This window comes from Astyanax mexicanus, chromosome 1 (genome assembly GCF_023375975.1).
Source record: "Astyanax mexicanus isolate ESR-SI-001 chromosome 1, AstMex3_surface, whole genome shotgun sequence".
Lineage (NCBI taxonomy): Eukaryota > Metazoa > Chordata > Actinopteri > Characiformes > Acestrorhamphidae > Astyanax > Astyanax mexicanus.
The window spans coordinates 99,474,943-99,497,308 of NC_064408.1; the positions used below are offsets into that span (position 1 = coordinate 99,474,943).

The following is a 22,366-nucleotide window of genomic DNA, read 5'->3' on the forward strand; positions in this document are numbered from 1 at the left end:
CAAAAGAACCGATTGGTTCACGAGTCAGGCATCGCTAGTGTACAGTCATACTCAAGCAGCAGAACACTAGGTGCTGCATGCACCTGCGCATTTCTGCACGTCCTCAACACGTGTTTAAAGTAGCTTAGTGTTCCTGGCTGTGAGTAAGGCTGTGTTTACCACTGTCTGATGGATCAGCGTGTAAAAAAAATATTTATACATTAATTTCAGACGCAAAGATATACACACAATCATTATTTGAAAGACAATTTATTTATATTACATTTTTTTTACAGTGTTTTCCTTTTACTTCTGACTATCATGTATTTCTTGTATATCACTCCATCCCTCTTTCCCAGTGTTGATTCATAAGCTTGCTACTGTTCTTAGTTATGACACGAACTATGTTAACAGCTATTCCCATATGGAAAAGTAAGATTTATAAATGCATTTATAAATACATTTGAAAATATATGAAAAAAAAATCCGTAACATACTGCAGTTGTTTAAAATACAATTTGTGAATAAAAAAAACTACATTTGAAATGTATTTAAAAATGCATTTCATTTATTAAAAAATTCAAGCCTGTATATTTGTTTTCTGTGTAGGAAGAGAGCTTCAGTAATGCAAGTTTCACATTTTCTTCAACTGAGAATCTTAGTGAAATTTGCATATTAGTAAATAACCGATGAATGTGGTGAAACATTGGAAATCTCGTATACAATCAACATTTCAGGATAACATATCGGCCAGCATTTGTATTGTCTTATTATCTTAAGGATGTAAGCCAGTTACAAATTCTGAATTGTTTTATTATATAGCATTTGGAATTAATACATATCAAACATTGTAGCATTATTGGTAAAACATTACATGTATATAATGTGCAGGGTCATGGTCACATACCCTAAACACTTTAACAAGCTACAGACATACCTGATCAGAGAGATAATACAGAAGAAATTACTTAACTGACCAAAACAGAAAATAAGAGTATCAAAGGTTTTACATCACTGATGCTAGAAACACTCATGGATAAATACATGAATACAGTTTAAAAGCACAAAATATGCGATTTATTTGGTGACAAACACTGTGGTTCACTGTAGTGCTGCGAATTAGCCCTGAAAGCACTTCACCCACTTATGTAACATTTACAGTAGCCACTTCTTCTTTTCATGCTGTTGTTGCTGGACTTTCAGAATGAACAACCATCTTTTTCTCCTCATCGCTCTCTTCATCCGGTATGGGATCATACTCACGACGGTACAACAGCCGAGTTACGAGCGTGATGATGAACATCTCTAAAATCAGAAGCTGCTGACTCATCACTACAGAAAGAGAGAGAGAGAGAGAGAGAGAGAGAGAGAGAAAAAAGAGAAAATTTGAGGACCTGTTACGGCAAGTTAACCTAAATTGTATATATTATTTAACTCTCTGATACACACATGTATATGTATAAAGGTTTGGATGCAAAAACAATAGATTTCATACCCTAAATGTTCAGTTCAGTATGATGTCATTTTTATTTCATTACAATTTGTATGCAGTGTGTGTTCCCACCTTTAGTTCCTAAACTGTGAGTTAAAAGCTGCAGTTAAATTCATCATAGCAAACTGATGCAGTTACGCAATTGACAATTAGCAAAAAAGTTTTAATTCTAAACTGTTATGCCTCATTTGTATTAGCCAGTCCAACTCTCCAACTTTATTAAATTAATGTTTCTAAACTGAGCCTAATTTCTATCTGCCAGGATAGTGCTAAATTAACACTGCCAGACAAGAAAATGACAAACAATTATTCTTTTCCTATGGGAGAATGCAATCTGTAGCCACAATGTGGCAACAAGCAACAAGAGACTTGCTGAAAGAGCATCAAGTTCAAGTTTTCTCAACTTTATGCAAATGATTTATGGCTTTGTTAAGAATCCATCTAAACCAATTGGCTAAAAACACATTCTTTTGGGAAAAAAAAAAAAAAACAGACAAGTGGGATTGAGGTCCTTGGCTTTAGCCCTCTGAACATTTGGTTCTTACCACATTTTATTCCTATTTTTAGCTCTGTGGTATTTAAACATTAAGGAGAAATAGTTACAACTGACATTTCTTTAATTTATCTGTTTTATATAATGTGTTTATGCATATATACAGGAACAGTTTGTAGAAAAATAATGCATGAAAGAAAAGGGCGAACAATTAGGTAGGTAGCTTGCTAAATTATCCAGCCTGCTAAACAGCCAGGCTGATACACACCCACCCACACCACACTTGGGGTGACTTCTTGTCTTCCAGAGTGAATGCAGGGTAACACTTCCCTGCATATTTTGAGGTGCGCACCAGACAAGGCTTGTTCAGTTGCATAACCGATGTCAAGACCAGCATTGAGAATCACTTAATTACAGGATTTAATACAGGAGGAGTAACTGGAACTAAACTTTTGAAAGTTGGGCAAAGGTATTAGTGCACATCCTAAGTCATGTTTCATTAGAACATTCATTTTACAGTTTATATTTATATCTATTTATAGAGATCATTTGCACAACAGCTTCTGTTGACACTGAGTTGCAAGTCAAAGGGTTTTAGTTATTTTCTATGTACGAATAAATACTTAGGAAAATATTATCCATAGTTATCATATATTCAGTATTTAACATTTGTAGCTTTTCTCAGATTCTTTTCTCGTCTTTTAAGGTGTTCGTAAAGTTGTTTTGAAATGTAGAGTTACTATCTTTTCTCCTTAATTTAAAATACATTGACCAATTAGCTCTTAAAGAAGCCATTAACACAGAGGTTGACTTTCTTTTCTAGCCTGCTTTGTGCATGATTATTGAGTGTGCTTATTTAAACACAACACAAGTACAACTGTTAACAAAACTGTGTTATCAGTTTTGTTCTGATTGTGTTTTTCTATGATTGTGAATAAGAATAATTAGATAACAATCAGACCACACTGTATTAGTAATCAGTACAGAAATCTCCACAACCTTTCTTGCAACTGACCTTCTTTTTCCAACCTGGATATGGTAGGTGAAATCCAATGTGGACAGTTGGTATATACAGTATACGCACAATGTATGGCTAATCTAAATAGGAACACCTAAACAACATAACAGTCACTCACAGTAGCCCCTGGCCTGGGAGGAGTACGGTGGGGAGCAGGCGATGGTTCCATTCATGGCCAGAATATTAATGATGGCAGACTGCAACTGACTGAGTATTAGCACCAACTGGGAAGATAAGAAGTCATTATAAGAAAAGTAACAGATTAAGACAAAACATTATTGTGTATGACATGCTTTGTGTGCAATATCTTGGATACTCACCTGATACATGGCATACTTAGGAATGATTTTCAGGCTGCGTAATGTGTTGCGCACATGCATGAACATAATGGCAACAGGCCAGAGAGCGATGATTGTAAGGATCCCCACGCCAGGGTTTATCCAGATAGCAGCACCGGTGATCTGAAGCTGGAAAACAGAGAGAAGCACATCACTGGATACATTCACATTCAGAGATTTAGTTAGTCAGGGGCGGGTTTCTTAAAAGTTGTCTAATACTAAATACTTTGTTAACTATTTTTCAAGATTGTTGCTTGTTTGTTAAATACAGCACCCTAAGTGAAGAGACATTTGATTTATTCATTATTTATTCAAAAAGTACTTCTTCATGTGGATTTAGCCTGCAGATCAGCACTTAAAAGATATTAATTATTGAAAAGGGGTCCACAGGAATATGAAGGAATAATAATAATAATAATAATAATAATAATAATAATATTTGTATTATTATTATTATTGAATTCAATTGCAATCAGTTATTTTTCAATAATAAAACATTTTCTACAAGGATATTAATTCCAGTTTTCCTATGATGGGTATAAATTATGGATGCAATGATACATATTTTTACACTGAACTGTGTAAATCTATAAACTTTACAAGGCTTTATTTTACTAGGATTTGCATGATTTGTAGAACCACTGTAGTGGTTTAGGAGTATTGCTAGAGTTACTGTAGTTTTGTAAAATCTGAGTTAGTCTTAATTTTTGTTTTTTTAAAGATAATAATTCTTGGTAAAGGTGTACACATGAGTATGAAAGAATAATAATAATGCAAAATAGTATTATTATCATCATTCTAAACGAAAATAGAAAAACAAACATTTCTTTTAGATTATCAGCAGTTTTCAGCACCTTTTTATTTATCACTTTTATTTATTTTAAAAAGTGAATCTGGCCAAAAAATAATCATAGAGAATATTAGATATATTCCAAATGACTCATATAATAATCTCCATAACAATATCCATAATTTACACTGACTTCCTTTAAATGAGTGCCAGAAAATAACTAACTAGCAATATATATCATTAAAGCAAGCGTTTCAGTTTAAAGTATTTAAGCTGAGCAGAAATCAGAGAACACTATAGGCTTCTATAACTTGGCATTCCCAGTGTGAGATAATGTACACCACAGGAGTAGAGGTGTTTTATATTAAAATGGTAATTTCAACATAAATGAGCAACCATATGTTTATAAATCGTATATGTATTACTAACAAATAAAGAACCTGCTATTACACTTTACAGGTTTAGGCTAGCATGAATCATTGGAAAAGCTTTATAGAATGTTGTTCAATCGTTCACATTCTACACAGTACAATTTTTTTGCACGCGGCTAATGTTGTATATAAAATATGAACATTATGAGTTCAAGAGTTCAAGAGTACAGTAAAGGCTCCTAGAGGAATTCTACTCTAACATAGTGAGCAGCGGAGAAAAGAGTCAGCTCTGACTAACCACTGATCGACATAACTCCCCTAACATCAAGCCTTTGAAGGTGCAATGACCCGTTCTGCTGTTGACTAACCACTCTAACCATCATTAATAGAACCAACATGAGATAACCAGGAGAACACTCACCCCGGACAGATGCAAATATGGGCAGTGTTTGAACATCTGGACAAAATAGGTAATTTTTTACCCAAAGCTATTTCAAAGACCTTTCAACAGCTCTAAACTCCACCTACAGCACCCACAGCATGAACTCAATTACCACAGTAATTACGACAGCAGCAAAGGAGCATGTGCTGAAATGTTACAAAAGTTATTGCAACCGTTTATTAATGCAACAAAAAATACATATTTAAGCTTCTGTTTATTTTGTTTGTTTGTTATTTGTGATGCACATGTACCTTTTTAAGAAGATTTTGACGCTGAATCAATCAGATATTTTTCAATCAGATCAGATTTTTTTTAAATGATATTCATTCTGTTTTTTTTTTCATTGGGCAGAAGATAGGATACACCCTGGACAAGCCACCAATCAATCGCAGGGCAGACAGACAGTCACAGTCACTCACACACTCACACTTAGAGGCAATTTTTAGCAAGACTTAATTAGGCATGTTACATATCGTTTCATACACAATAATATTTTTGAATATTGTGAACAATATTATACCCTGAAATTGAGTGATTAAGAGTGGTAAATAAGAGTACTGTTATCGCGAAAATACCACAAAATATATCGCCAACCCCTAGTCTTAATATTATAATTTATAAATTATGGGTGGTATGTACATGTACACTGAATTGTTCAAGTACAGGGATAATCGTTTTTTTTTTAAGTTGCTCAGAAAAAAAACATTAACTTTACATATATTTACAAGGCATTACTTTTCTAGAATTTGCATGGCTTGTAGACCAATGTAGTGGTTTGGGAGCACTGCTAGGGTAACTGCAGTTTTGTTGCAGGGTAACCTTCTTTTTTGCTTTTTCTCCACACATTCTACCATAGTAGTACTAAATCCTGAAGTCCAAACCAGAAACCGTCCAATGAATTTGATCACCATTACATCTCTAGTATAATTATTAAAGCTATGATTATTAAGCTGCATGGAAACACAGTGCTTTTCTGCACATTCTGTAATAAGCACATTTAAATTAATTAAAGAAAATCTATTCTGTCTTCATATTCTACCCAAAATTGCAAGACAGTGACATTTTGTCATAAAACAGCTCTTTGCTTACGTCAGCGACATCATAGTTCTCATTGGTCCACAGGATGATGGACAGGATTGTAAAGACCACCTTCAGGATAGCAAACTGGAAGGCTCCAAGTTTCAGCATGAACAAAGACCGTCTATGAAAAAAAAGCACAAAACACAACAGAAATGCTATTATTAAGCATGTGTACATGCACTAGACTAAAACTAGCGAGAAAACATGACAACAATTTTTACAAATACAATACTGACATATGCTGAGCAGCCACAACATTAACACCTTCCCATTGTTTCTACACTCATTTTCTGTTGTAACAGATCCACCACAGAAAAAATAATACCTGCAGTTTTACCTACAGGCTACTGTTTGTAATTATAGAACTACAAAGTGCTCCTATATGCCCAGTGGAGCTGATAAAAACGCACAGTGAGTGTAGAAAATAATTAAGTGGTATTAACTTCATGGCTGACTGGATATTTAGTCTTCAAAAGCTACTGGGCTTTAAAATAAGGGAAGGGAGGAAAGCAGAGATAAACACTACTGTACAGCCGTGCAACAGAATTAAACCTGACATTGACATGTGTGTGTGTGTGTGTGTGTGTGTGCGTGTGTATTGCATCATAATTTACAAACCTGATGAATGAAACCTTACACAAAATACAGGAGACTGCTTATTGCAGAATTGCAGCACCACCTACTGGACAAAACTTAATTGGACACTTTAACCTTTTAAAATCCCAGCTATATTACACTCTATGTCAGACAAACCAAGTCTCCCTGAAGCTGCGGGAGTCTCCCACATTTCGGTAGTGGCTCCCTGATGCCCGCGAGTCACATATAATCTCCCGGAATTCAGAACGAGTGCCCCAAACGTGCACACAGGCCACAGACTTTTTTTCTCTAATCGCGTGTGGGAAGGAGACAGAGAAATCAGAGAGGGTTCTGATTGGCCTGTTCTCTGCAAAGAGTCTGTGAGACAGCCAATCAGTTTTTAGTGTGGGCGGGCAGTGTTTTTCCCCCCTCCCGGACCGGATTTGTTCAGTGAGTGAGAGAAAGCAGATCATGGCGGAGGCAATATTAATAATTATTGTAATATGATATGAAAAGTTTTTGATGTTGTGCATTTTTCTGTGATACTGTAACTGTCAATTTTTGTCAAATAAAGGCTTTTTTTTTTAAAGTTGATTTGTGTAACCTCCCTGATATCAACTTTTGCAACTTGGGATGTCTGCTATGTGGGACCAGATGTTTATCACTCACACTTTTATTCCTCAATAATAAATATAAACCAGCTGTTTTGTATTGTAGTCACTGTAGTTTCAGAACAATAAGCTTTTTATTAGCAGTGCCTTATCTTATCCACTAGGGGTCGGTATGACTGAAGGTTTTCATTATAAACTACCAGCAGCACACCTGATTCCAGCTCAAATCTGATTTTTGGCATATATACCTTACATCCATTGAGATGTGATAATCTGAATTGCCAAAAAACACAAAAAAATCTGATTTTTGGCATAAACACATTTTATCAACAGAGATTTGATAATCTGTACAGCCAGAAAACACAAAAAAATTGATTCTTGCTAGCTGAAGGCAAACCACAATTGGAACGTGGTTTAAAAATGTAATTCTAATCATATTTGTACAGATCAGATGCATCAATCATATTTAAACATAAACAACCTCATCAAATCCAGAAGTGACAGGAGTGTGGAGTTACAAATCTGATCTGATCAGTTGTAAATAACAGTGCAGACAGTCATCTAAACACATATGATTTGAGAAACAAATCCCATTTGCCTGCAGTCTAAACACAGCAAATACCTGCCACTACACTGATACTGTGGATGAGACTGGACAGTCCTGCTCTAAAGCTTATTAATCCATAACTGCAGTGACTACAATTCAAACCTGACTAATTCTAAAGGCAGAGAAGCCTACAATAAACATCTGGACCATTAAATGAGTTATGAAATTATTATTATTGTGTTAAGGAACATTTTCACTTTCTAATATAATCTATATACAGACGGGAAGAAAACAATTCAATTCACTATATTTTATATAGCACTTCAAACAATAGTCAATGATTACACTTAAGTATTTTACCAGAATTGCAGCCCTAATTAGAACAGTGGCAGGAAATTCCCTGCAAACATGTGAAGGAAACTCCTTAAACACTTTAGATCAACACCAGATACTACAATTACAATAGAGAATCTGATGTTTGGTCTGTGAGAGGAGAGGGCAACACCAGATTCCAGATATAAGACTCTTTATCTCTGAAAACTGTCTGCGCTAATGATAATTACATAACGTGTTTGATGTAGAGCATTTTAAGGTGCAATGACCTCATGCTACTGTTCTGGGTGACCTCTCTAACAAGCACTGAAAAAGGCCCTGCATTTTCCAGAGCTGAATAACCGGGAGAACATTCACCCAGCCCACAGCAGATATGGAGGTAGCTGAAAAACAGCTCAAAAGCTTTTAGTTTTAGTTAGTCTGATATAGTCAGATTTGCCAGTATCGTTAGCCACACTGTGATAATGTTCACATTCTTTGTGCTTAAGTTAATGGCTGCCCGCATTTTTGGCCAAAAAAATCAGTTTGAATTATTGCAGTTGATTATTCTGATTATTCAAGTTGTTTAAGTAAACAATTCTGATTCTTAGACGAGAGTAAAATTTAGAAAGCTAATTAAGAAATTCAATAGAGAGGGCTGGATTTTAGCTCAGTAATGGTATTTTTTAGTTTATGTATATTCTAAACTGGAGTATCTTTGGATTTCTCAGTCTTTGCATTTGTAAAACTATTACTGTATGTGTTCATTAACACTTTACTTTACGCATTCTGCTGTGCCAGATCCCTCAGCTCGCCATATAGATGTATCTGAGTTGTTTTTGAATCCAAATAAAGCTTTAAGTTTTAAGAATTTTAAACCATTCTAAACCATTCACACTCTCAGACTTGCTGATGCCTAGAACACTTTTTATAGTTCTACCATATTTTGCACTAGTAGTTCATTCACTAGTTAATTCATCTACTGTTTACGTATCTTTTGCACTGTTTACGTATCTTTTGCACTGCTTAATTTAATTTAAATTATTATATAACTGTATTTGCACTTTCTGTTTGGCTGACATCAGTTATCCTCACATTATGCACATCAACTGGTGTTCACTGTCTATTGTGTTCAACTGCACTACCTCCATTCTCCATCTCCATTACACACACACACACACGAAGACTGTACATTTACACTGTATATTCTATTTCTTATTTGATTGTATTTATATGTATCTTTATATTTTATATTTTATCTTTTTTAACTTTTGTGTATTGTGTAACCTGCTGCTGGATGCCAAGAATTTCCCCCCGGGGATCAATAAAGTATCTATCTATCTATCTATCTATCTAATTTATAGTACTGGAAATCTTTATTCTGTCATTTTAATCTTCTTTTCTTGGTTTGAATACATAAATGATGAACTGAGTTACACTTATATAGCACATTTCCAGAAAACCAAGGACAGTTCACAATCTCACGCCAGTGAGAGAAGCGGCAGCCAATAGCACACAGCATACTCTCAACCGGAAACAACTGTCCACCTGAGGGACTGCAGCCAGCACTACAGCATTTACCTGCAAATCCCTATCTGGGCACACAGATAAACATGCATACACAAAGACACAGCACACATACACAAACACACTAGAACATTTTACAGTATTCAATCTTACTCAAAAAGTCGCTGGAGGAAAAACACAGAGAGAACATGGAGACTCCACGCCAGATAGGGACTTGAACCCAAGACACCAGCATTTTAACACTACAACTGCAACATTAAAATTAATAGGTGACATTGAGGCAAAATGACTAGAGGTCACATACCATTATTATGTGGCTTAATTGGCTGCTTGCTCACCAAAAATCTGCTTATTTTCTGACTTTTGTAAACTTTGAGCTTTTCTATAATCTGACTACCCAAGCTCGTGTAAATGTGTTGAATGGATTGCTGACAAACTTTGAATATTCTGCAGTAATAGGATTATGAAGTGCATGTAAACACACTGATCAGCACTATACATGTTAATTTGATCTGATTAGATACAGAGCTATTTAAAAGGAAAATCCAGACCCATTTTAAATCTTATCTGCCTTATATACGGCGCAAACGTAACTGCCACAGGCACATTCTGAAGCCAATGTACACATGCTACAGATGAGGAAGGTACAGATTATATATTAATTGGAAAAACAATGTTTTTCACAGAGTTTTTCAGGTTTTGCTAAATCACCCCCACAACACCCACCTTTGGAATTCTGCTGAAATCTAAATAAAGTGAGGTAGTGCCTACTATTGATTTCTGGGATAACTCTGAACAAACATGTTCACATTACATAATCCCGCCGGGTGAATCCTACATCACTGGATGGGATCATCTGGATATGAGGCCACTTTTAGTTCTGAGAATTCATTCATGTACTCTATCCAACTAGAACACTGCTATCTACAGAGCATGTAATACTCTGTTCTAATACTCTACCCTGAGGGATAGTTACCTATTGACTTGCACGTTTGGCAGGCATGGGCAGCAGCAGCAGCAGGGTCCAGTGCTGATCCTGAAGGTCTTATTCGCTGAGCGTTTGAGAAACGCTTCGTCTCCACCGCACTCCTCGATCATCAGGATGAGGAATTTAAACACCACAATGGCAAAGTACCTGCAGAGAGGATCAACACAAAAGCTCTTTTTCTTAGACCTGAACAAACACATACAGTGCAAGAAGAGCCAGAGCTACGAAGTCTCTGTTAATAGACTGGGTAGTGCTGGGTTTCCTGCTTTTCTCAAATGTGTAAAGTAGATTTGTAAAGTAGAAGATGTAAAAAAATATAGCTGTATTTATTATGCATTAGGATTTAATTTACAATTAAGTACAAATTTCAGCACAAATTATAAAAATGTACTTTAAAATACATGCATAGCCTTTCAAAATGTCTTACTGGGCTAAAAAGCGTTTGTTTATTTGATTATTTAAGTATAAGTGGTGTGTCAATACACATTACTACAATAAATAATCATTGTCACTATGTTTTGCAGATTGCAGACTGCACTGCCACAGTTGTTTGTGTGGAACATTAGTGATGAAACTAGACTCTAGACTTTAGAAACTATAGTGTATATTATTTTAAATGTTAAAATGATACAGTTATAAAACAAAGTACTGGTTTTTAATAGAAAAATAAAAACATTTCCATTTCATGCACGAAAGTTAATGCACATTTCACACCTGATTTAACATTTTATTTTTATATTATTTATTTTCTACATTATGTATCATTATTAAAAGACATGAAAATCATTAAGGGACACATATGGAATTAAGTAGTAAACAAGAAAGTTTTTGCCTCCACAATCTAAACCTGATCTAAACCCAACTGGGATAAGTTATTTGAAGTGATTTGGGATGAGCTGGAGCTTCACAGCATGAAGGAAAAACAGTAACTATTGTTCAGCACCTCCAGGAACTCCTTCAAGACGCTGAGAAAACTTTTCCAGCTGACTCTTGTGATGGAAGGTGTTCATTGAAATCTCCCTCATGAAGACACTGAGATTAAAATACCAAGAGTGTGCAGATGTGTCCTCAAAGCTAAATGTGCTACTTAAAATAATCTAAAAGTATAAAACATATTCTGGTTTGTTTAACAGTTTTGTTTACAAAATAGTTCTGCATGTTGCTGTATATCTTTAATGTTTTCAATATTAAATGTACAATGTAGAACACAAAACACAAAAATATTAGAAGAAGTGTGTCCAAACTTGCAGTATGTGAAATGCCACAAATACATACTACACACTGTGTTCAACAATGCACAGATAACTATCAGATTTATTTATTATTGATATATACAATATTCTCTTTACTTTTTTGTTTGGATGGACCTGTACAAATTATATGAATTAATAGAAACTGACCTGTTATAAAATATTTTACACTTAAAGTTAGCAAAAGTTTTTTTTTGAATGGTAAAGGCTCTCTCAAACAGTTTTCTGGACACCATTTCATTACATTACATTACATTACATTACATTTGGCAGACGCTTTTGTCCAAAGCGACTTACAATAGTAAAGTACAAAAGTAATAGAAGTTAAAAAGGTAAAGAAGTTAGAAAGGTAAAAACATCTTTAGACACGGCCTAAAGGAGGTCAAAGGGAAATAATGGGATAGAGGAGTGAAGGAGGGGAAGAAGGAAATGAGGTTAGAATTAGTTAGTTTGTTAGAGGTGTTAGGAGAGTAAGTGCTCTTTAAAGAGCTCTGTCTTCAGGAGTTTCTTCAAATGAATTCTACTACTTTAAACTGCACCTACTACTGACACAGATGTGCAAATGAACATAAACAGTGTGTCTATCCCCTGTAGAGAATAATGCCAATAGATTAGGACTCTCTGGAGCAGATAAGCATTATTGGCTCAATGCCTAATGCCAGATGAGGGCTAGAGGGGTATAAAACCCCCCGGAAAAATGATCTGTGGAGCAGTGGGACTGTGTTCTCTTGAACGATGGTGCTCCACCCAATATTTTGGGGATAAATTAAGGAGTTGAATATTTATTAATATTTTTTGCCCTGCAGTCACTATTCACAAAGAACAATAAAGGACCAAGAAATAATTTTTTAATCCAGTGTCTGTCTATGCATTGTGAGTTTGACTTACGTGGCTGAGGTCATGTCTGTGAACATCGTGGCCCTTGGTATCCACATGCCCAAACAGGACATTGTACCAATTACCTGAAAAAGACAAACAGAATTTTGCTCAATCTGCAGGTACGCTGATGTCTGAGGAAATTACTAAACTCTCTCCATTTATTTTCTGTTTTATTCACTATGTCTCATTTCAGATCAAAGAACGTCTTACCGGTGCCGCTCCATTTACCCAGATGATGATGCTCTTCTTGTGGGAGGGTATTTTTCTGTAGATGTAGATACACTCCTCAATGTATATAAGCATAGAAACTGCAGCCATGAAGGTCAGGACAGAGTACAGGACTATCCCAAAAATGTCCAGCTCTAAAATAAAGAACCACGGAAATAGAAAACAATGTAAAAACATTGAATTTACTTCATTTGAACACATTTATATATACAATACTCATACATATTTTTTTTGACAAACATAAGGAAAATTGACCAACATAATGTGTTTATCAGGGCAATGTCTGGAATATTGGTTGGCCAATAATATTAGCTATTAGCTAATATTAGCTATAATATTAGATATTGTTGATACTGATGGCTAACTATTGTCGCAGACATGATTCACAGATATTGGGGTGAAATAAAGCAATAATAGTTGTGCCATAGGGGAACCCAGTGTATGACACTACCTGTTTGGGACTATCTAAATGACAACAGAACGGAACATATGTAAAATAAGTAAATAAAAAAACACTGATCTGTGGAGCAGTGGAACTGTGTTCTCTTAAATGATGGTCATGTAATCCAGTATTTTTGGGATAAATTGAGGGGTTTGGGTGGAATAGTTTTATTTTGTTATAGCTTTTTAAGGATCTGTCACTACTGATGTATTATGACTGTAATCATGTGTTTCAAGATACATTTTGCATTGTGAAAATGTTACGTAATTTGAACACAAAGTCTGCCCTTTATCTATGTTAAAATTTGTGTATGAATGAACCAAGGACCTGAATTAAACTCTTTTTACATTGAATACCATTGAAGATTAAGAAGATTTTATTTCTCTCCTTTAAAGTTGTTGTTTGGAGATTTGGAGAAGTTTTTGAATTTAAATTAACAATATTAGCCAGGCCTAACTCCACCCTATCATGCTACAACAACTATATTATTTATACAGAGTTTAACCAATGTGTTAATAAAACACATTAATTCAAATTACAGTACCATTAATTAATGCACTGTTAAACTAAAGTAAAGTAAAGTGTAAAATAAAATAAAAGTATAAATTATGTAGGCTTTAATAATTGTCAAAGCAAAATCACATTGACTGGGCCTTAATATTTAATTTAGGTGGATCAAATGTAGAATGCTGTAAATTTGTGCACTTTTTTGTAAAGCCTATATATACACCAGAATTCAGTAAATCAGATACAGAAACATAAACAACAACTAGCTGGACCAGCTTTGTTTCATCTATATCTAACTTTGGGTCTTTAAACCTGGCAGTACACAGGATGTGCAATAAGTCAAATCTTATCATACAGAGATATGATTTATGAAGCTCACAGAAAACAGGCTGTCGATACCAATCAGTCTGGGAAATATAACAAACGTGTTCTATCCAGAGATTTCAATGTAACACAATCAGAGCCATAATCAGAAACATACTCTTTAAATGGAAGAAGTCCAAAATATTTCCAAAAACAAGGAAAATCAGTCAGAAAGTGAAAGATAAACATAAATCCCAAGAACTACATTTAATCAAATGCAGGTATCTGCTCTCAGATAAAGTCAGGGTTCATGACTTAACCATCAGAGATAGTAACCAGTCATGATTTTAGACAATATATTGTCCCTGAAATAAATGGAACAAATGTATTTTTTTTTTATTTTGTGCCACTAATATAATGAAAATATAACAGGCTTTTAAAGAGCAGTACATATATTTGAGTATTCGGAATATGCATTTGTTCATACAAGGAATTGAAATATACAACTAATAAATAAAGCATAAATAAAACACCTATTCATACTCTTATAAACAACAATGGAACACTAGTGATATCATTCAGCGGCACTTTGTTTGGCAACAGTTTGGTCACAGCTTTTTAGGGACTTTCCACACCTGAAAGTCTGAACCAGAGCATGTATTTTTTAAGCGTGTTGAATTTCGAAACAAAATTGGCCCCTTTTCTCTTTCTGCTGTTGCTTTTGAATGAATGAAAACAGGCTTGACAGCTTGAATGAACTGGCTTGAACGTTATAACTATTCTAAGAACCGGACCATGGCTCAGTTGATCTGGACCGAGGCCAGCTCTTTTGGTGCAGATTGTGGGTCATGGCACATTTTACACCTTGTATTTTAGTTCAGACCGAACTAAAAAGTCTGAACCAAACAAGAACACGGTGGTGGTGAGATGGATAGAAAATGCTTTACAGCATTAAGACCTGAACACTAATGAGGAAACCGTTCTCAGAGAATTCTGTTCAGTATCAGAGAATACTTTCAGAGACTGTCAGATCATCTGTCCACTATTTGAAGATTAAGCGCAGTTGGATCATGTAACAAAATAATTAAGTCCTATTATAATGTTGTGGTGTAAACCGCACCTAGAATGAACAGTTCCAGCTTGAAGGATTACAGACGTGAATGTACTGAAACTGTTTTGTAAGAAGGAACAGGACAAATTTCCTTCATTTAATGTTTTTTTTTTACATTTTAGGGCTTAATGTTTCATGGGGAAGACACATTTAATTAGAAAACTTTATTGAAAATCGATTATTATTTTGATGGTTCAAAATAAAGTTACTGAACACAAAAACTCATTATGCTGACATATCTTTCGCTTTGTGCTCAAGAGAGTCTTGAGTACTGATTGTATAGCTTACTTAAAGTGAGTACAGCCAGAGGCCAGAGTTATCATAACCCAAATCCCCCATTCAATAAAGAACAAACATCAAAACAATGTTAATTCATCCACAAATCATTCAGAAGAATGCTCTGGATTTGGTTACTGAAACCACTGATTAAGGTGCTGAAACCAGTAACATAAATCATCTGCTCATGTTCTGGCCCTTCTGTGAGCAATCGGTCCTAAAGGAAGCAACCTAAAATCCAGAAGGAATTACGAAATTCTGAGGAAATCATCTGGGTTCCATTTAGTCTCCAATCAAAACCAGTTGGAGCAGCACCACAGTCATCACAGGACCACCTCTAAGCTTACTAACAAGAAATGTAGTAAACACTGCTGTTTAATTCTTCTTTTATTTTTATAGAGTTGACTGTGTTCCAGTCATCCATGCTTATTATAGAACAGACTAGAACATTCATCAAGATAAACTACCTAAGTTCTGTCTCATCTCTGCAAATTTTATTCAAAAATCCATCAAAAACCTACGGGCATTGGAGAATGAAACTGAAACACCTGGTTTTAGACCACAATATATTTTTTTGTCCTGACAGACAGTTCTGGTGGAAACAGGAGAATTGAGGTGCACATTGAATTCTGCCGTGATTTGGGCAGCCGTGGTCTTATGTTTTTGGACACAATCCGGGTTAACACCCGAACATCCCTTTCAGGCAGCTTCCACTTGGGTCCACAGTTAATCCTGTTGGATGTGGTTGGTCCTTCTTGGTGGTATGCTGACATTACCCTGGATACCGTGGCTCTTGATACATCACAAAGACTTGCTGTCTTGGTCACAGGTGCTCCAGCAAGACGTGCACCAACAATTTGTCCTATTTTGAACTCTGGTATGTCACCCATAATGTTGTGTGCATTGCAATATATTGAGCAAATCTGTGCTCTTACCCTGCTAATTGAACCTTCACACTCTTACTGGTGCAATGTGCAATTAATGAAGATTGGTCACCAGGCTGGTCCAATTTAGCCATGAAACCTCCCACACTAAAATGACAGGTGTTTCAGTTTCATTGTCCAACCCCTGTACAGGTACAAGATTTTTATACAAAATACATAGCCAGTTTCAAACTTCATTTTTAAAAATATTAACATTGTAGTCTGTAATCTTATCTGGTGCAGCTGAGGCCGAGGTTAGATTTTTAGCCAAATTACAAATTTTAGCCTTTTTGGGGTGTCATAATTAGGATAATTCATTACATTACAGGATGCAGACGGACATCAGCAATTTACTCCATTAGCTGCTGACCTAAACGCTGCCTCTCTAACCTTCATAATAAAACCGCCTTTAAACTGATACATACACTAATCAAGCATTACACATAACCACATCCTTGTTTCTAAACACATTATCCATGTTATCTGCTCCACTGATCTTATAGGAGCATTTTGTAGTTCTATAATTACAGGCTGTAGTCCTTCCTGTGCATCCTGTGGGCAGTGTCCTGTGGGCAGCGTGCCAACACAAACTGTGCAGCAACAGATTCAGAGCTTCTGTCTCTGACTTTACATCTACAAGGTGGATTAGCTACATAGGAGTGTCTAACAGAGTATACAACAGTAAGTAAACACAGTGTTTAAAAACTCCAGCAACACTGCTGTGTCCGATCTTCAAAAAACAACACATATTTACACACCACCGCCACCAAGCCAGGGCCGAGAATGACCCTGCCACACTGTGGGGTCCTGACCATTAAAAAACAAGATAAAAGAAGGATAATAAAATATGGAGATAAACAGAAGTATATTTCAGTGTTCATTGCACATGTTTTTCTACATTTTCATTGTGATTTTATTGTCTTATCTCTACCATTGGAGCTTGGCTTTAATTGACCCTCAGAACAAAATTATCTACATATCAGAAGCGTTTACTCAAACATCTAAAGCAGCCACAACACCAAACATTAAAAAGATTTTAAACTCAAGATCAATTTTTTTTTATTTATGAAAAAATATTCAGATTTCCACTCCTTGTTACACAAATAGATTTTTAATAAGAAATCTGAATTGATTCAGGAAATAATGCAAAAAAAAAAAAATCTATTCTGTCAAAGCCTAATAATATAATTCAAAGAGTTAGCAAGAAACTTCTCCAAATCTCTAAAAGCTATTTTTTTCACATCAGGCTTAACACAGAATTTATTGCATAAACTAGATCTGGTCGTACATTACACAACAAAATACACAAAGATCAACAGAGCTCTCAGATCATCAAGAAGAAACAAATGTACTGTTTGTCTGGAATTTTCTTCTTCTATGTGTGCGTGTGTGTGTGTGTGTGTGTAAAAAAGGAAGGCTTTGACTTTCCCAGTGCTGGCGTAGGGGCGTGGGCAAAATCCCTCTTGTTTCTCTCTGGTATATTAACTTTTTTTTAAAAATATTTAAAAAAATGGTTATACTGGTCAACCTGCTTGGTCTTGCTGAATGACCTTGCTGGTAAGCAAGTTGTTGACTTATGTTGCATAGTGTGTGTTGCCTTTGATTTTGGTTAAGCTTGTCCGTTAGGGGTGGACATATGGACCTAAAATTATATCACAATATTTTAGGGTATTTTTGCAATAACAATATTTTTGGCGATATGACACAACATTTGAATTTAAAAAAAGATTATTTGAGGAATACACTACTGCTACAAAATGAATATTACATTTGATTTAACAATATTATTGAATACATTATGATATGGCACAACACTAATTGAGATTTTCACCAGATTGTAACAGAAGTCAATGATCCAGCATGTCATGATATTAATAATGCACTCCATATATTCAGGACTAAAGTAAAATAAATTATACTGGATAGATAAAATCTGACTTATATAATAATTATATTTAATAGGAAATGAGCACAGTGTAAATTTTACTTTCACTTTAGTGTGTCTATGATAAGATAAAAACATGAATAAGCTGCTCACTAAACTGATCTGATTCCGTTTTGAAATTGGTATCAATATTCTGAAATGAGTCTTGGCTCTTATGAGTTCATTTCAAGAATTCACTACTGTAACAAAATTAACATGACATTTTATTTAGCAATATTATTGCATATTGACCTGCTTGAGCTGGCAATTATCTCTCTTTTTTGTACATGTTTTATATATCAAATTATATAATATACAGCCCTGCTTGAATTTTTACACCAGGAGTGGCATAAGGTTATCCAAAAGCAGTGTGTAAGACTGGTGGAGGAGAACATACCAAGATGCATGAAAACTGTGATTAAAAAACAGGGTTGTTCCACCAATATTTTTGATCACTTTAAACTTTATGAATATGAACTTGTTTTCTTTGCATTATTTCTTTGCAAGCTCTGCATCTTTTGTTTTGATGTTATTTCAGCCATTTCTCATTTTCTGAAAATAAATGATCTAAATGTGAATATTTTTATTTGGAATTTGGGAGAAATGTTGTTGGTAGTTTATAGAATAAAACAACAATGCCCATTTTACTCAAACATATACCTATAAATAGCAAAATCAGTGAAACTGCTTCAGAAACTGAAGTGGCCTCTTAATTTCTTTTCAGAGCTGCATTATATTATATTTATCATTTAATTTTAACACTTTTATTGTATAAGTTAAAATTCTTTTTTAACTTTGTGTTAAATTAAATAGTAACAACATTTCGTATCAATTAGTCGATGAAGAAATGTGATATTAGTAAATTAAATAAATTAGCTAATAAATTAAATCAGAAATCATATTAGACCAGATCTCAAACAAGCCTTTAATGACAGTAATACATTGTTCTACCATAAACTGATGATGTTAAACTGGGTTTAAGAGACAGATATTCATGATAAACTAGTAAAAGTTGTATTGAGGGGGGTCTTTTAGATGAAACACGACTCTCTCGTGGAGTAATAATCACAGAGGATCAGCTGGGACTCACGCAGAATGATGTCTATGGCCAGGGGCGGCTCCTGCCTGCAGCTCGGGTCCATGCTCCTGTTGGTCGCGTCCATCTTCAGTCCTCTGTAAACTCCGTAAAGTTAAGAATCCACAGTTCCAGCAGCAGCATGAAGCGGCAGAGCTCAAGTTCAGCTCCTAAAGCAGCGAGGTGGATGTTTTTACAGCTCCCACACCCACCCCCAAAATCTGTGCGCCGCCCACAAGATACAGGCAGTCCCCTCCTTCTGATCTGAATCACAGTCCTGCACCGTGTTTAATCCGATAACCAGCGCTTCTGAAACCAACACAACCACCCAGATAAAAAGCACCCAAACACTTGTTTGCAGTCCTCCAAACTCCAGCCGCTTCAGCAGATCGCTGTGGGGCGCTGTGGAACCCCCCTCCTGCCCTTCTCCTCCACCTCCTCCTCCTCCTGCTGCTGCAGCCTGAGGGCCTCTTCAGCCTCATCACATGGCCATCGGCCTCCAGGGAACCCCACCAACAAAAGCAGCTCAGCAGTCATGTGGGCAAAGTGAGGGCATTTTCTTTTTACTCACAGTTTATTTCTTTTCTTTTGCACTGAGCACCACATTTGTCCACATTCAGAGTTCAGACCTCTAAATACAATCCTGGATGCACACTCTAATATTTTGTTGTACCGCCTTTAGCTTTAATTGCAGCACACATTCTCTGCTGCATTGTTTCAATAAGCTTTTGCGATGTCACAAGCTTTATTTAAATCCAGTGTTGCATTCATTTTTCACCAAGATCTTGCATCTGCATTGATGATGGTAGAGTCTGACCGCTGCACAAAGTCTTCTCCATCCAGCACATCCCAAAGATTCTCAATGAGATTAAGGTCTGAACTCTGTGGTGAACTCTCAATCCATGTGTGAAAATGATCTCATGCTCCCTGAAGCGCACTTTCACAATTACAACTCCATGAATCCTGACATTGTCATCTTGGAATATGACTGTCATCAGGGAAGAAAAAAATCCATTGATGGAAAAACATTATTTTGGAAAAAACTCAAAATAATCAGAATTTTATTATAAAAAATACATTTCACATACAGCATGAGTCAAAAGTTTGAACACATTTTTTTTTATTCAGTGTTTGCTGTCGTTTTCTATTTTTCTACATTATAAATGTAATAGTGCTATACACAAACACATGCAGAATTATTCTGTAAATAAAAAGTGTTAAACCAGAATATGTTTTATATTTTAGATTCTTCTAAGTACCCACATTTAGCTTTAATTAAAAGGTTAATTATAAACATTACAAAGGTTCATCTTTATCTCATCAATATATATATATATATTTTTTTCAATTTTCCTCCTCAATTTACAAGACCAATTACCCAACCCACTCGTGGACTTTCCCTATCACTAGTGATGCCCCAACACACCAGGAGGGTGAAGACTAACACATTCTTCCTCCTTTACAGCACAATATTTGTCATCAACTGCTGTGGTTTTCTTTGGTCTCCCTGTTCGACATCTGTTAATTAGTACACCAGTGACGACTTCTTACTTCCAGCTTCAAAGTAGCTTGTGTTTCACCCTTAGAAAGCTCTCTGGTTTTCATGTGGGTTACCTCCCCAGTCTGCATGGGCAAAACCAACATCTGAAACTGAACATAGACATTTAGCACTATTTATTGTTTAAATAATAAATGTAGACAAAAGACAAATTAGTGACTTAAGACAAAATGAGATATATATTTTGAACTGTATATCAGACCCAGATTTAACAACCTGGAAATAAAACTGAAATGTTGATTTTTTTGTCACCTATTCACGTTTTGGTTCACTATTCACATTGGTTTTAGTCTACAGCAAAAATAAAGGGACTGGCCTTACTGTTGTAATACATTTAAACTAAATTAATTAGAATCAGTCAGCAACTCTGAGCAGAACCTCATGTACATATAATTGAATGAATATGTCTAAAATATATAAATATTTTAAACATAAAGCAAACTTTGGCCTAGATAACTTGCTTAGATAGTGCTAATGAGCTAAATAATACAGAGCAACTTTTCAGGCTAACAGAATCAAACTTCAATATTAACTAATAGTGTAATATAAAATATTGTTGCAGTGTAAAAACGTTATTGACTGAGGGTCCTTCGAGATGGGCATGTCCCAGTGTCCACACCTGTCTGTAAGTGGGTGTATATTGTGTAATTCTAGTACACATTACATGCCTTAGTCACTAGTCCAACAAACATTTTAGTGTTAATAATTTCCAGGCATGTGATAATAAAGTGTCAGTAACGGCAAGTTAGCACTGATTTATCTAAACTCCAGCACCACTTCAGCCTGTTAATCAGAGCGTGTAGAACTCCAAGCACTCTTGATTTAATCTGACATCACTCTGCACAAAACCAGTTTCATGTAGATACGCATTAGTGATGAATTAGACTCACCCATCATTTAGGAACAGGGTGATTCAGCCAAGGATCACTGACAGTCTGCTCATGTCTATGCCTGAATCTGTGCCCTCAGGCTTATTTAAGTCTGATGCTGAGAATGCAGCTGATATAAAATCCACTGGATTGCAAAGTGAGGTAATGTCTTATTCATTCAGACTTAATGAAATGAGCAATAAAATAATCATAATCCTGGGTTGGGTACACTGTGTTAATGTCCTGTTAAGACATCTCCCAGTAAAAAATACTTCAAAAAAGGATTTTGTGGAATTTTCAGTAAAGAAACCCTGAATAAACCAAACCTGCCAACGTCAATATGCCCATTGTTTGACATTCCTTGTTTTTGATGGGTGAAAGCAGTTGAACGACCTGTGTGGCAGTGAACTGGACAAAGTTCTGGGTAATGAACAGGTCACTCGCTCAGCTCTGTCTC

The 22,366-nt window shown here is 35.5% G+C and overlaps 1 protein-coding gene across 1 annotated transcript; it reads right to left on the reverse strand.

Moving 5' to 3' along the window:
• Positions 1–233: 233 nt before the first annotated feature.
• On the reverse strand, positions 234–19,889 carry slc51a (solute carrier family 51 subunit alpha). The gene is made up of 8 exons (XM_007252296.4): positions 19,498–19,889; positions 12,904–13,055; positions 12,703–12,776; positions 10,553–10,711; positions 6,013–6,124; positions 3,303–3,449; positions 3,101–3,206; positions 234–1,311 (listed from the first exon to the last, which is right to left on the reverse strand). Exons 1-8 carry the CDS (start codon positions 19,568–19,570, stop codon positions 1,157–1,159), a joined length of 978 nt encoding a protein of 325 aa, XP_007252358.2. The 5' UTR covers positions 19,571–19,889; the 3' UTR covers positions 234–1,156.
• Positions 19,890–22,366: the final 2,477 nt, after the last annotated feature.

Bases quoted from the DNA above. Each gene is read 5' to 3' on its own strand.
- slc51a (XM_007252296.4), bottom strand. From the start codon at position 19,570: ATGGACGCGACCAACAGGAGCATGGACCCGAGCTGCAGGCAGGAGCCG. The intron at 10,712-12,702 runs GTAAGTCAAACT...TCCTCTCTGCAG, and splicing joins ACAGACATGACCTCAGCCAC to GTACTTTGCCATTGTGGTGT. The intron at 6,125-10,552 runs GTAACTATCCCT...TTTTTTTCATAG, and splicing joins CCAAACGTGCAAGTCAATAG to ACGGTCTTTGTTCATGCTGA.